The sequence below is a fragment of the Cygnus atratus genome, chromosome 2 (genome assembly GCF_013377495.2).
Source record: "Cygnus atratus isolate AKBS03 ecotype Queensland, Australia chromosome 2, CAtr_DNAZoo_HiC_assembly, whole genome shotgun sequence".
In the NCBI taxonomy this organism is placed as follows: Eukaryota; Metazoa; Chordata; class Aves; order Anseriformes; family Anatidae; genus Cygnus; species Cygnus atratus.
The window spans coordinates 54348333-54364389 of NC_066363.1; the positions used below are offsets into that span (position 1 = coordinate 54348333).

Genomic DNA, 16057 nt, shown 5'->3' on the forward strand with positions numbered 1-16057 from the left:
TCAATTTAACTGTTTTCTGTGTGAAAGATACTACAGTAGTATGACAACTTCATGAAATCAGATATGAGAATACACAGGTTCAATGCAAAATTCAGGATGATTAAAATTTAATCTTAACGAGTGATACAGTTTTCAGAAGTTCAGAAGTGGTAAAGTTTTACAAGTATCTACTTAAGGCCAGTAAGAAAAATGAATTGGCGAACTTTTGAGAAGAAAACAATGAATATGTAAATATATTTTATCCTTAAAAAAATATATTTTTTTGTTTTCTATGATTGTTTTACTACTTATATTCCAAAAATATCTTCAGAAGATACTGGAAGAAGAGATGCAACAAGGCTATTTTCTGCAAACACAGTGGCTTTATTACCTTATTTTTTTTCACTTTGTTTAAATACGGGCATGCAGGAAAAACACTTTCTGTATTAGCTATTGGATTAAGTCTTAGGTGGTTGACCCCAATCTATCTTTGATAACAACAGAATGAAGAAATGCAAACTCCCTTCCGTATGTTTCTTACTATTTTCACTTAGCCAGACATCTAAACACTCTGAGAATCTGGTCATTCTGCATTTCAATGAAACTTCAACGAGCTTTTGGGGGAACAATGGATGCAAGATGTGACACCCTAATATGAAGCCTGCCAGGAATATTGTATATACATATTATGAATTTATACACATATAACGTACATGTTATGAAATGTGTATGTAAGTGTATTATAGGAATACATGTATTATGGAATGTGTATGGACACTTGCAACCAGCTGTGCTTCTTCTCAGATCTCAGTGGAATTGCTATAATTATGGCATGACTTCTCAAGAAAATTAATATCTATGGTTTATACCAGTTGGGCAAAAGAATCTTGAATTATTTCAAAATCTGAATTATGTCTTTGTTTTACCTGTAGACACAGGCTGGTTGCAGAAAATCCACCCCCCACCCCCCAAAAAAAAATTAGGTCCCCTACAACTGATGATTTTTAATATCTTTTTACCCTTAAAATTTTAAGGGAAGAAATGAAATATTCTGTACAAAGCTAGAAGATAAAACTTTAACAAAGTCCTGCTCTTTGTGGATGCAGTTATTTTTTAAATTAATTGCTTAATAAAAGTAGTTCATTTTCTCTGGAATTTTGGTTTCATAACTCCAGTTCTGACTTCAGACACTTTTTTTTTTTTCTGAACTAAAGTTCAACGTTTTAAATTCTTAATTTTGAAGAGACCTCTCACTTGCATTGACTATACTATCTGGAATTAAGAAATTAAAACCAAAAACCAGTATTTATTTCTGCAGAAAAAAAAAAAAAAAAAAAACATGCTTGGGAGACCCATCCCACAGGATGCATACATAATTTTATTTTTTTTTAATGGATTTTTTTAGCATGGTATTTTTTGTCTTGATTTGGAATTTAGAAATTACCCTTTAGAATTTTGAATTTAGCTTACATGAGAACGAAAAAGCATTCTTCACACAGCCTGCTTGTTTAGTTACACACATTCAGCAAATGAAAAAGCCTAAACATTTTGCTAACTGGCAAATGTAGTTTGACCAAGCAGAGGAAATAATGAGTTACTTATATACAATGTAAGTTTGAATATGTCCTAGAAATTGTGATGGCATAGTTGGTAATAAAGTAACTAAAGTATTGTTGGCTTTTGTCCTCTAGTAGTGGTTGGTAAATGCCTCAGGCTGCAGTTATGCAGTCCGATCTGTCGTGATTTTAGCAGTTCTAGGATTATGGGGGTGTGAGGAGCTTGTTTGTATGTCTTCAAAGCATATCCCAATTGCTTTCCTCCTTTTTCTGCAAAACTTGTTCACTAACATATTAACCGTGCTAGAAATTTATCTAAGTTGAAACAGCTAAAAGCCATGGGCTGCTTTTAGCTTAGTATGTTCATTTTTAACCTAGCCTGCTATAGTCTCTTGGTATCCTTAAGTCAACTGATTTTGAGCTTTTTTTTCTCTGCAATGAAAGTTATTTGTCCTTGCATTGAGCAAGAGAGAGACATGGGAGAATTCAGGAGCACATGGAATACAGGAACAATACAACCACAGTGGTTTGCATGAGTCAAAGGAACTTAGATGCAAAACTATAAAATGGGAAAAGACAAAGTTAAAACTGGAGGGGGCAGAAGTTCTATCCCTTGAGCCACCACATGCAGTCCCAGAAAAACAATTAGTTTTCATAGGTACACTGTTGTCAATGTGTTAGGCTCTTAGTTTGGGTCACTAGAAACAGCCGAATGAGTTAACGAGGGTGCACCGTTTGGTGCAGTGTGGATCAGGATCTCTTTGCTCCATCTCTCTTTTTGGGAAAGTGAAAGACAGAATCGTAGAATCATTTAGGTTGGAAACGACCTTTAAAATTGTCAAGTCCAGCCACTATCTAACACTACCAAATCCACCACTAAACCACATCCCTAAGCACTATATCACACAAAGGTGATGACTTGGCATCGAACAGGGATTTGTTCAAAGATGGCAAAGTTTGGAGTAGGCATGGCCCCTCATGGCCTCTTTAGCTATCACTCTTGAGAGGGAATTGGTTGAAAGAAAGAGTAACACTGACAAACTTGCTGCTATACTCTGTGATGACTGAAAGAGAAATTGTGACCTTTCAAAGGTTAAGGTTGCAGCCTTCATAGTTAATCAGAGCCCGTTGTTTGTGGCTTTTCTGCTGTTGACATCAAGAAGCCTGCTGACATCTTTGCAAAAGATACACAAATATGCAAACAATTTCCATTACCATGGTTGCTTATAGCTTATACTGGCTCCTACTTCAAGAGCAACATTACATGCAGGTATGAGCACTTGCAGTTTGGGGCCTACAGTTTAATGTATATACTTTGTCCACTAAAAGCTACTTCTGTTTTACTTCAAAATCTCAGTTTTCTCATCTTCCTCCTATTTTTTTTTCCTCCACATTTTTAAGACAATTAGTGGTGCTGCTCTGGATCTGCATATTCATCGTCACCTGTTCATCAACAAACCATGGGAGTCCATAAAAGCTAAATGCCTTAGAGTAGGGCCAAATATTTCAGTTTAAAAATACCAGGATAAAGATATTAAACACAGTTTTTCTTTTTCCTTCGGTATATAAAAAAGAAAGTTTATTAGATTCTTTAAGGGAGGAGCTTGTACAGACTGTCCCCAGTTTTGCAGAGCAGTTCTCTGCATGCATCTTTTTTTCTAAAGGTAACCTGCAGAGTGAACTTTAGCTTTGAGTAATAAAGACCTGGCAGAGATTAAGTTTTAGTCACCTGCCAGCTCCTGGAATGCCAAAAACACCAGAAAGCTGGGGCAAAGGCACTGGAGAACAGTTCAAAAGCTCTGTCACTGGGCAAATGAAAACATTACAGCAGCTGAAGACCATTTCCTGGTATTTCACTGCTGTTCTTTACCAAGGAGAGGAAGGGTCTGGAAAATATTAAATTGGCCCCACAGAGCATATTAAAAAAACCTGGAATTTTGCAGACATTAGCTGGCTGTGTGTTTTTGTTGGATATCTAGCACAGTTATGTAATGTGTTTGGGCTTTTTAAACTTTTCTTTCATTTCAAGGTACCACCAGAGCCTAATATTTTCATCATTATAACAAAGTTTTAAGTGGTGTTCTTAATTTTAACAAATAACTAAGCTGATTTAGAAAAGCAAAACCTAAAAAATTGTCATTCAGATCAGGATTTATGCAGACATTTGTCGTTCTCTTTCTGATGTGTGTCTCTCACCCTAAAGTGGCTTTTGATAAAAGATAATGCTCTTAGTTTATTTACTTTCAGGGTGAGGCTTTCTTTGGGGTGGGAGTGTTATGGAGTAAAAAACGGTAATAAGGACATAACTGTATGGGGGGACAGTTTAAATGGTTTAGCATAGCCCCCTTTTCTTACTAATGTTTCCAGGCACGTATACTGGAACTATAAAACACATGTATTTACGTTTTATTTCCCAGACATAGTGAGGTTGTTAAGTCTGCCACATCTGTCTCTCTTTTCTCGACCTCCCACATTTTTGGCTTGGGGTGAAAGAGCAGGGGTGGCAGGGCAGGAGAAGGTGGGTTTGTTTGTGTGTGTGTGTGTGTGTTTTCAGCTGAATAGCAGAGCAGCATAATTGACATCTTTTGCAGCCCCCTTGGGGGAAAATTCTTTTGGTTAGGTTTTATCTTTGAGGTATAAAAGGAGAGGTTAGTGGAGACAGGGAATAGAAATCAGAGAATGGCTAGGGAATGTTTCTTTTTGACATATGAAGTTTGTTCAGTTCTTTCACCAAAACAAACCACAGGCATTAGTTTATTTGCGTATGCTGGTCTCAAGTTGTGGCCCAGGATCATGGAGATACAGTTCTTTGTTCTTGATGGAAATTACTTTCACACAGTTTTTTCTGAACAAAGCTCAGAACGATTTAAAAAAAGTATCTCAACGTTAATGTTACTTATTGGAGGAATAGAGAAATTTTGACATTTTGACAATTTAAAGAGGTTATGCTTGTCTTGAGGAACTTTCCAATTTCTGGCTGAAATATATAGCTCACCTGTATGTTTGTAAAGATGAGAATCAAGCTTATTTTTTTCCATCTCCTTCACATTCACAATGTATTCAGAGCTGGAACCTGAGTGGGATAGCCAGGGTATCAGCCCCACCATGGCAGAGCTCTGTACTGCTAATGACACAAAAATGTTGCTGGTACTAGAGTCAACACATAATTGCATTTGTTGAGATAAATCCATAGGCCCTGATGGGATGCATCTATGAATGCTGAGGGAGCTGGCTCATGCCATTGTGAGGCCATTCTTGATAAGTTTTGAACGACCATGGTGACTGGGAGAGCTGACTGAAGAAAGCAAGTGTCACCCCTATTTTCAAAAACAAGCAAGAAGAAGGACCCAAGGAATTAGAGGCAGCACCCTCACCTTGATGCCTGGGAAGGTGATGGAGCACCTAATCCTGGAAACCATTTCCAAGGAACATGAATGACAAGGAAATCATCAGGACTAGCCAGCATGAAAGCCATGCTTGACCGAATTAGTAAGCTTCTACAATTAAATGACTGGTCTGGTAGATGAGAGGAGAGTAGTGACTATTATCTACCTGGACTTTAGTAAGGCTTTTGACACTGCCTCCCATAAAATCTTCATATACGACCTGTTGTAGTATGGGTGGGATGAGAAGACAGTCAGGTGGATTGAAAGCTGTCTGCATAGATGGGCTCACAGTGTGGTGATCAGTGGCATAGAGTCTATTTGGAGGCCAGTATCTAGCAGCGTACCCCAGGAGTCAATACTAGGTCCAGTTGTGTTTAACATCTTCATTAATGACATGGATGATAGGTCAAAGTGTACCCGCAGCAAGTTTGCAGATGACACAATACTGGGAGGCGTGGCTGATACACCAGAGGGTCATGCTGCCATCCAGAGGGACCTTGATAGGCTGGAGAAATAGTGAACCTCATGTTCCATGACAGGAACTTCATGAAGTTCAACAAGGGGAAGCAAAATCCTGTACACGGAGAGGAACAACCCCAGGCACTAATACATGACGGGGGCCACTTGTATCTGGGGGTCCTGGTAGACAAGAAGTTGAACATGAGCCAGCAATGTACACTTCCAGCAAAGAAGGCTAAAGGTATCCTGGGCTGCATAAGGCAAAGTATCACCATCAGGTTGACAGAGGTGTTTTTCCCTTCTACACAGTCCTGGTGAGGCCACACTTGGAGTACTGTGTCAAGTTCTGCACTCTGCAGTACAAGAGAGATGTGGACATACTGGAGAGAGTCCAACAAAGGGCCATGATGATGATGAAGGTACTGGAACATTTCACATAAGATGAAAGACCAAGAGAGCTGGTACTATTTAGCCTCAAGAACAGAAGGCTTAAGGGGGGGACTTGTCAATATATACAAATACCTGACATCAGTGTGCAAAGAAGACAAAGCCAGGATCATTTCAGTAGTGTCTGGTAAAAGGAGAAGAGACAATTGGCAAAAACTGAAATACAGGAGGTACGCTCTGAACATCAGGAAACTGTTTTTTCTGTGAAAATGACTGAGTACTGGCACAAGTTGTCCAAAGAAGTTGTGGTGTCTTCCTGCTTGGAGCTATTCAAAATCTGACTGGAAATGGTGTAGTGGGTTTACGTGGCAAGGTTTTGGTAACAGGGGGGCCATAGGGGTGGCTTCTGTGAGAAGAATCTAGAAGTTGCCCCATGTTAGGTAAGGGCTCCACTGCTGACCAGAGCTGAGCCAATAAGCGATGTTGTTTTGAGCCTCTGTGAGAGCATATTTAAGACAAAGAAAAAAAAATCTGCTGCGCCACATAGCAGCTGTGAGAAGAGGTAGAGGAGTGAGGAACAGCCTTTTAGGTGCCAAGGTCAGTGAAGAAGGAGGGGGAGGAGGTGCTCCAGGCGCCAGAGCAGAAGTCCCCTGTGGCCTGCGGTGAGGACCATGGTGAAGCAGGCTGTCCCCCTGCAGCCGATGGAGTACCACGGTGGAGCAGGGTTCCACGCTGCAGCCTGTGGAGGAGACCACGGTGGAGCAGATGGACCTGCACTGACGGAGGCTGCAGCCTGTGGAAGACCCCTGCCGGAGCAGATTCCAGGCTGGACCTGTAGCCCGTGGAGAGGAGACCACGCAGGAGCAGGTGACCTGGCAGGAGCTGCTGCTCGTGGGGGATCCAGGTTGGAGCAGTTTGCTCCTGATGGATGGACCCTGTGGTACGGACCCATATCTGGAGCAGTTCTTGAAGAGCTGCTGCCTGTGGGCAGCCCACGCCGGATCAGTTCAGCAAGGACTGCATCCCGTGGGAGGGACCCCACAGCACAGGGGCAGAGAGTGACTGTGAAGGAGTGGCAGAGAAGAAGCACTATAGACTGACCATAACCCCCGTTCCCCCGTTCCCCTGTGCTGCTCGGGGGGAGGAGGTGGAAAAGGGTGGATGGAGGGGAAGGTGCTTTTGGTTTCTTTCCTTTGTTTCTTGCTTCTCTAGCTTGTTAGTAATAGGCAATAAATCTTACTATCTCCCTATGCTGAGTCTGTTTTGCCCATCACAATAATTACTGTGCGATCTCCCTGTCCTTATCTCAACCCTTGAGCCCTTTTCATCGTATTTTCTCCCCGTTCCTCTTTGAGGAGAGGGAGTGAGAGAGCGGTTGTGGTGGAGCTCGGTCGCCTACCCGAGTAAAACCACCACAAATGGTCTTAAGCAAGTGGCTATAGGTGGCTCTGGTTGAGCAAGGGGGAGGGGTTGGACCAGATGACTTCCAGAGGTCCCTTCCAACCTCAGCCACACTGAAATTCTGTGAAAATCTAGTATTTAATGATTATTGCACCAAGTATGGAATTCACTCAGGAAATACTAAACCTGATAAACCTAATTTTTCCCTCAACTGCATGCTTACATTTCTTCTCAGGAAAAAAAAAAAAATGAAGGAAAAGGAAAATTATTAGCATGAGTGCTGCTCACACAGTTATCAGATTTGGAGCTTGTGAGTCACATCACTGAATCTCTGGTACCTGGAGTACTGTGTTCAGCTCTGAGGCCCTCAATATAAGAAGGACATGGACCTATTAGAGTGAGTCCAGAGGAGGACCATGAGGATGACCACAGGGCTGGAACACCTCTCCTAGACAGACATGCTGAGGGAGTTGGGGTTGTTCAGCATGGGGAAAAGAAGGCTCCAGGTAGACCTTTTAAGTGGCCTTCTTGCACTTAAATGTGGCCTACAGAAAAGCTGGAGAGGAACTCTTTATCAGAGAAAAGGAGTAATTATTTTAAACTAAAAGATGGTAGATTTAGGTTAGATATTCCAAAGAAATTCTTCACTCAGAGGGTGGTGAGGCACTGGAACAGTGCCAGAGAAGTTGTGGATGCCCCATCCCTGGAAGTGTTTAAGGCCAGGCTGGATGGGGTTTTGAGCAACCTGGCCTTGTGTGAGGTGTCCCTGCCCATGGCAGAGGGGGTTGGAATTAGATGATTCCTTCCAACCCAAACCATTCTTTGATTCTATGATCTCTGTCATTCAAATGGTGTCAGAGGGTCTAGGTACTGCTCAGCATATCTAAGGTACCATTTTGCCTTCTAGAGAAGAGACTATTTAGCTTCTTCAGTCTTTAGAACTGGATACTACCTACTGACAAGCAGTACCGTTTGTGCAGATTTTGAAAAATGTGAAGAGTTATAGAAGAGCTCGTTTCTTTGAATTTTTGCTTGGCTTTTAGACTGTGCCATTTAAGGCACTATGCATTACATGCAATATATTAGTGCTCTCACAAAATACTATTGATTGAGCTCTGTTCAAAAGCTGTCATTGATTGATCTCTCATGCTTAATACTTATTTTTTATCAGCCCTAGCAAAATGAAATGGTTCCCACTTTTCCTCTAAAAACATACATATTATTTATGTCCAGATAATCTGAATGATAAGATACAGTCCCCTAACACATACTGCTAAGGCTAATGGGAATCTTTTGGCAGCCATACACTGGAACAACAAAACCATTCAGTACAGAGGGAACCTAAACATTTGAAGAGCAGAAGGCTGAGAACTGTACAACCCTGACAATGTGTGCAGGAGCTGCTCATGTTTCCAGTGCAACAATGCTAAAAATTCCCTGGGCTCTTCAAGGAATTTTGAATAACTGCTTTGTAATCCATTTTTCTCTGTTGATGTTCCAACATAGAAGCAGGGTTGTGAAATTAATACCATTTTTACATTGCTCAGTAAAAATAATGTCACTATAAGGAGAATGCTCATCTTATCTGACTAATTCCTCTCTCGCTGAATAACTGGCTATGATTTCATTAATGACTCCAGACTGGTGTATTTCCTAGAGAGCTGATGGCAGACTTGACGCTGGCTTTGCCTCAGGCTGTGGTCATTATGAAGTGACCTATGTCTTAGCCAGAGTTACTTGGTTAATTTGAATCCACTACGTCTGTGCATTCTTGTTGTTATTTCTTTCTCCAAACTCCTCTCCAACTTCTCTCTAGTTTTGCTTGTGACAAGGCTGAAGCCTATCTTTTCTAACTGCTAACGATTATGGAAGAAGGTGTGGGACTGAATATTTAAGGAAAATTTTTCTTTTAGTCATTTAGTCATTTTTAGTCATTTCTTCTGACATTTAGTCAAATAATGATGGGTCATTAATACTTGCCTAGCACTCCTTTAAATAAAACCATATTTACTATATTATTTAAAAACACACTCTTTTCTTGCACTGGTTCTGGTTTGTGATAATGAGTTCATTGAACTCCAATTAATGGAAGTTCAGAATGTTCACATGTCAATGTCAGGGTCACCATCTTGTGGAACAAATTCCCTGCTAATCGTGGAAGAAATAACCACAGAATATTTTTGCATAAGGGTGTCAGAGGGGAGCTTGTTATTTGAATTCCACAGTGATGTTTGGTATCCCTGTTAAATAAAGTGTAATAAAACTCTGTGCCAGATTAGCTGACAAGCTGTACAGCTGCAGCTGAAGAACCTTTGTGCAAAAGGAGGTGGTGGCACTAGTCAAGACAGCCATAAGCTTAATGTTATCTACCAGAAAGCATGACCTTGCCCCCTTCTAATGCTTGGACAAACTAGATACTTGATTCCACTTTGGTTTTGATCAAAAATTTACTTTTTTTTTTTTGTTTATTTGTTTATTTTTAATCAGAACAAGCAGAATAGCTATGCGAAGCACTGGCTTGACTAGCTAAGCTTTGCAAGATGTCAGTAATTAAAAGTAGGTTTGAAGCACTAAAGCAATGGAAGTGATAATTCCATTAAGGTAAAGCAGTGAAAATTCTTTCAGAAGAGGTTGGTATTTCCACATATATATCATTTAGTTTCTGCTGAGGGATTTCAAATCTGTAAGTAGTTATTACTATACTGTCAAACTAACAATACTGAATTAAGTTCTCTCCTCTTCCTACCTTTTATTTGTGGATCAGTCAATGAATACAGGATGAACTTCCCTTGGAGTGGGTAAGCCAGTATAACTGCTAGTTTGGTGAGGTTGCTTTTGACTAGGTTGTAAAAGTCACCTACACATACACTTTCCCATATAATGACCGATCAGTTTGGGATGTTCCAAATACAGCTCATCATTCATGATGACTTCTCAATGAAAAACTTATATGACAACTTCAGACCTTCAAGTTATCTAAGAATAGCTCTTCCTGTGCAGTGACCTTTTCTCCCCTAATCTATTCCTTGCCCTTCAGAACTTACCCATTTCTGCATTCAGGCTCTTTGAACACAGAGTTTAAGCAATTGGGGGCGGGGGGGAGGATAAACAGCAGAACAACATGAGAAGATTTATACAGTGAAAATGAGCTGACACCCTAGAAATGACCCCGTGTAGACTAGACAGCATATACTTGATTTCCTTCATTTCCTTCATGCGGAAGAACAACACATTTTATGAAACAAAATGACTTAAGTCTCTCTCTATCAGTAGAGTGCTTTGCATATTGGGGGCCAAGTACTCGGTTAGAAAATCCAAGGTGTAGAATCAAATAAAAATAGTGTTAAAAACAATTTAACTTATTTTCCTTTTTATCTGTATAAAATAGTTTTGACTTACATCATAACATGCCAGATGTTATCACCACATAAATGTTTAAAATGACTTCTTATCTCTTCTATTCCTTGAGAAAAAACAAAACTGATTGACCCAGTTCCTCCAAATCTATTTTAAGATTCTGCTGCTGAAATTCAAATGTTTGGAAATAGATATTGAACTCTTACTGCCGTTCTGTTACAGACATCTTTTTACAGCATGAGAATCAGGCAAATGTGGTTTGAACTTCTCAGGACCCCTGAGAGGCAAGGAAGCACTGATTTATACTTTGTCCCCCTTTCTTTTTTTTTTTTTTTTTTTTTTTTTCCCCAGAGGAGTAAACTTGGAAACCCAAAGAGAACACAGCTAAAAGTTTTGCCCATGATCCGTAATTACAGTAGCAAGAGTTATCCAGAGTTACACCCATTGGTCCTGGTGGGAGCTACAGATTCTCAGCATTGTTGACAACACAGCCATGTCTCTTCTGTAGCTGGAGATCTGAGAATTGAAATGTGCAAAATTGCAGCACACTTCTGCAAACTTAAATTACACAGAATATCAAATGTCTATGGCAAAGATGGAAGAGCCCTCATCTCTAAGCCTACAGTGCTATGTTTCCATCCCATGGTTATCATTGGTTATCCTTTCTGCCCTGTTAGCAGTATGCACCCTTTTGCAGTCACGAAAAATAAGTTCTGTTAAAAACTAAAGGGAAATAATGAATTAATTAGTTGGCAGGCAGATTACAGAAAGAAGAGGAATGTTGTTGTAGGTTCTCCCCTTCTGAAATTCTAAGTTATTCTCAGTGTCGACTTCAAATACGTATTTTTCACTCTCAAGTTACTTCGGCGCTATCAGCTTGCCTTAGTGACAGATTGCTGGAAAGTTCGCTTTTCTCCTTCACAAAGACGGCTCACCCTCTTAAACAGTCTGTTTCGTGAGTTATTAGTTTCTTTGTTATTGTATCCATACCACTCAGTGATCCAAAAAACCCTCCCACCAGGCAAGGGAAGTCTGTTTCCCCAGCTGGAGACGCAGCTCTAGCCAGCACCGGCTCTGATTTGTTCCCCTGGCCTCGGAGGGGGCACGGTGTGGTCAGCCTAGAGCCCGGCAACAAAAGGGGAAGCAGGCAGGGAAGGACCTCCGAGAGCCGCTCTGAGGGGAAAAAGCGGGCTGGTAACCCGGCTCAGCACACCCAGCTACCGGCCGAGCAGGTGCCGGGGGGCGATGGCTCCCGGCGGCCGGCGAGGAGCCCGAAGTTAGCGCCGGGCAGGGGCCCGGGGGCCGAGAAGCGGCGGCGGGGACGCCCCATGGGCGGCCGGGCGAGCCTGCCGTGCCGAGGGAGCGCGCTGCCCCGCCGCCCACCGCAGCCAGGAGAGGCCGAGACGATGATGAAGGTACGCGGGGTTTGCTTCCTAGCAGCGGCGAGGAACGGGGGAGTCGGGACGGGTTTCGCAGCCCCCCCCCCCCACCTCCCCCGCCGTGCTCGAGGGGCCGGGGGAAGGCGCCTGCCACCGCCGCGGGGCTCCGGGGCTGGCCGCGGGGAGCCGGCCCGAGGCTGCTCCGCGCCTCCCGGCGCTGGTGGTCGGTAACTTGGGTGGCAGCAGCAACTTGGGTGAGCGTAACGCAGCATCTTGGTGGCCCTTCTGGTTTGGGAGCGGGTACTGAGCGTGCAGGGCTTGGTTCGGCAGTGTGCTGTTCTGTCGCGATACCGGCCGCTGGTGACACCAGAGGAAGCGTTCGCGTTCACGCTGATGCAAATATTCACCATCGTCCTGGAATGTGCACCTAAATTGCGTTTTGGGGCAGTTCTGGAAAAGATAAGTCCAAAATTGAGGATGGGTTGATAATCCTGAAGAACGTGTACCAGCTTTTCATGGGTATGAAAGTTCTATCAACTTCAAACAATTTTGGTTTAAAACCCATTTGATCTGAAGTCATAGGCTACCTTTGATTTTATAACTCAGCAAAACCAGAAAAGCTGCCAGAATAGTAGCCTCTCAGGCACAACTGCAAATTGAAAGTACCAGAAATCTCTGTAGAGCACTAGCTGACAGTCTCAGTACCGCACAACTCATTCCAGAGGCGCATTCAGGCATCTCTATTTCTGGTTTATTAAGCAAACCTCCGGACCTTTGAAGTTTGACGCATTTCCTTCTGAGTTACGGCTAAAAAAGTCAATTCAGCAACAGATTTGAGTTAATTTTAAGCATACGTTTAAATGTTTTTGCTAACTGGGCTCTGCATACTATAGTAGTGTCCCTCTCACATGCTTAAGTGTCTTCTCTCATTTCAATTCCCTTTTGAAAACATACCATGTTGAAACATTTTAGGATTAGTTTTTCAGAAATTCATGAATAATATACCACACACATGGTAAAGTGTGAATACATGCATTAAATAATCTTTACTGGTTTCAGTTCCCCTTTGACTATTTCATGTACGCTCTGTGAAACTATCTCCATCATTCTTTTGTCTGACGTTTCAAACGAAGCATCTTCAAATAACAATTTTATTATAAAAAGATGCTAAGGAAATATCAGTGTTTTCCTGCCAGAATTGCTTTCCTCTGAGGTGTAAGATGGCTAGAATTCAGTCCTAGGCAAGTGACTTTTTGAAGGGCTGTATTTTTTGCCTTCAATTAGAATTAGAAAAAGGAACTTTATTCCATTTGAAAGCATATCCAATGATCTCTAGTGATCTCTTACTAAAGAACCATTACCCTGTGATCTTACCAACAATATTAACCCTAAAAATCATAATATTGTCATGTAGAGAAAAATCACTGTGACTTTTTTTTTCTTTTTTTTTTTTTTCAGGGATTGATAAATAGCAATTTTCTACTAACACTTAGCTCTAGAACTGTGAGTCCAGTTTTAGGATCTTCATGCAATATGCTACGCTAGAAGGAATATTACTAATTTGTCACTCAGCTGGGACCAGGATTGTCTGCTCTTGTGACATCCTACCAGGATTGTCTGCTCTTGTGACATCCCACCTGAAGTACTGTGCTCACCTCGGAGGCCTGTAGCATAAGAAGGACATAGAACTGTTAGAGCAGGTCCAGAGATTGGCCATGAGGATGATCGGAGGGCTAGAGCACCTCTCCTATGAAGACAGGCTGAGAAAGTTGAGGTTATTTAGCCTAGAGAAGAGAAGGTTCCAGGGAGACCTTGTAGTGGCCTCCCAGTACTTAAAACGGGGCTACAGGAAAGATGGGGAGGGACTGTTTATCAGGGAGTGTAGTGACAAGATAAGAGGTAATGGTTTCAAACTAAAAAAGGGTAGATTTAGATTAGATATTAGGATGTTATACTTTCCTTAGCACCAGACAGTAGGGATACCCATTTTCAGGAGGTTATGGGGGTTGGTAGGTAGGCTGGGAGAAGGAGAGAGACATTAAATTTAAATGAAATACTGAGTTGAATTAAATGGATGGTGTGCATTCTTTTCTCATATATCAGCATAAATCAAGTGTTTCCTCTCTGAAAACAATTACATTTCATCATTTGAGAATTAGTATGAATTGTAGGGGAAGCTGAGCCAATAATTCTCAAAAGATTGATTATAAAATGAGTTCAAATGATGGAGTAGCCTACAAAGCTGGCATAGGCTCCAATTTATGTTCCTATTATGGAACAGAAAACATATGGGAAGGATGTATTAACATCACTGGCTTTATTTTACATCTGGAACGTGAAAAAGGAGTCAACAAACAACAGCTTAAAATATGATGTTTCCATGTTACTGAATTTCTCTTGGTCTCTTCCAACACAAAGATATTTAATTATACAACAGGCCATCTGAGTTCCTACTGATGGGTAGTTGAAATAATTGTGATGTTAGACATTCTGCCTCAGAATATGCCAAGAAGTCTTAATGCAAATTTGAGGGGAAAATAACATAAATTTGACTTCATGACTTTGTTTTCGAAAGTGTTTGTTTGTTTGCTTTGTATTTTTGAAGGGGGAGTAGATTTTCCTAGTGAGATAATACAGGACAAGCATTTTTTTCCTCTTGAAATCAAATTAAGCTAACCTAAAATTGGCACTAGTGCACTAGTACCACAGGTTTGAGATGATATCTTTTGGTTAGGTCTCCTCATTGGGAGGTTAGTTAGCATCTTTTGAGGGGCTGCTGTGACAGTAACTATAGAATTCCGAATTCCTTCTGGACTGGAGTTAGGACTGAATGTCAGCATTCGCCCCAGCTCAGTTTCTTTAGGCAATACTTCCTGAGCAAATCCCAGTGTTACCTGAAAACTCATTATCCCAATCTCTGCTTTTTAACCACATCTTTGAATTTATTTTTCTTGTGTATAATCCTGTAAGGGACATTGGTGAAGTTAGACTTCAGAGCAGCAACTTTTGGCATACTTTTGGGATGTTGAGTGTGATAGATAGATACTTGTTTGCATATAGTTTCTGATAATTTCACATAAAGGACTGGTGTTTTTACAGCTTATAACATTTTACAATACAAAACGTGTTTTGCATAGCTGTTTTTTCTCTCTCTCTTTTTTTTTTTTTTTTAAAGTGTATCAGTCTTGCTATCTAGTATTAGCAAACAACAGTGAAAACTGAAGTGCAAAGTGAAGTAAGGTGACTTTTTCAAAGTTACTCAGCAAGCAACATGAAAGACTTCATGTTTTCTGATTCTCAGCCTAGTGCTTTTCCACTGAAGCATATTACTTTTTAAGTAATGAGTTGCCATTCATTGTGGTTTAACCCTCCTAAGCAGCTAAGCATCACACAGCTGCTTGCTTGCTTTCCCCAGATAGGACTGGGGAGAGAATCAGACAGGTAAAAGCATGGAAACTTGTGGGTGAAGATGAAGATGGCTTACTAGATAAAGCCAAAGTTGTACATGCAAGCAAAGCAGAACAAGGAGTTCATTTGATGCTTTCCATCAGCAGGCAGATATTCAGCCATTTCCAGTCCCAATTCCAATTGGAACACGTAATGGTTTCTTGGGAAGGCAAACACCATCACGCAAGGTGTTTTCCCTCTCCTCCTTCTTTACCCCAGCTTTTATTGCTGAGCATGATGTCATATGGTATAGAATATCCCTTTGGTCAGTTTGGGTCAGTTGTCCCCTCCAGTCTGTGTCCCCTCCTAGCTTCTTGTGCACTCTTGTGCCAACCTCATTGCTGGCAGGGTAGCATGAGAAACAGAAAAGTCCTTGATTCTGTGCAAGCACTGCTCAGCAACAAGTAAAACATCTGCATATTATCAGTACCATTTTATTAAAAAAAAAAAAGTCCAGAATACAACATCATATAAGCCTTTATGAAGAAAATTAACTGTGTCACAGTCAAAATCAAGACACTTGTACAAAGTAAGGAAAAGAGATGGTCTGAATGGATTTCCATATTATCCTATCTGTACAGTAGGCTTCCATATTTTATCTTAATATCTCTGACTCTGGGTGAAATTATGCAAATATGAGGATACTACGCTACTCAGAGCGTAGTCACCAGTATTACATAGATTAACAGTCCATCTTCTCCCAGCA

The 16057-nt window shown here is 41.2% G+C and overlaps 1 protein-coding gene across 5 annotated transcripts in view; it reads left to right on the forward strand.

The window, feature by feature from the left end:
- Positions 1–10952: 10952 nt before the first annotated feature.
- TNS3 (tensin 3) overlaps positions 10953–16057 on the forward strand; it is a 255871-nt gene continuing 250766 nt past the window's right edge. For 2 of the 5 annotated variants that reach the window (XM_035549804.2, XM_035549805.2), the window contains exon 1: positions 10954–11940. In XM_035549804.2, coding sequence (XP_035405697.1) covers positions 11854–11940 — 87 coding nt within the window. In that variant the 5' untranslated portion in view covers positions 10954–11853. Of the gene's footprint in view, positions 11941–16057 lie in introns of all 5 variants that reach the window. The other 3 variants (XM_035549813.2, XM_035549815.2, XM_035549809.2) reach the window with 2 other exon arrangements.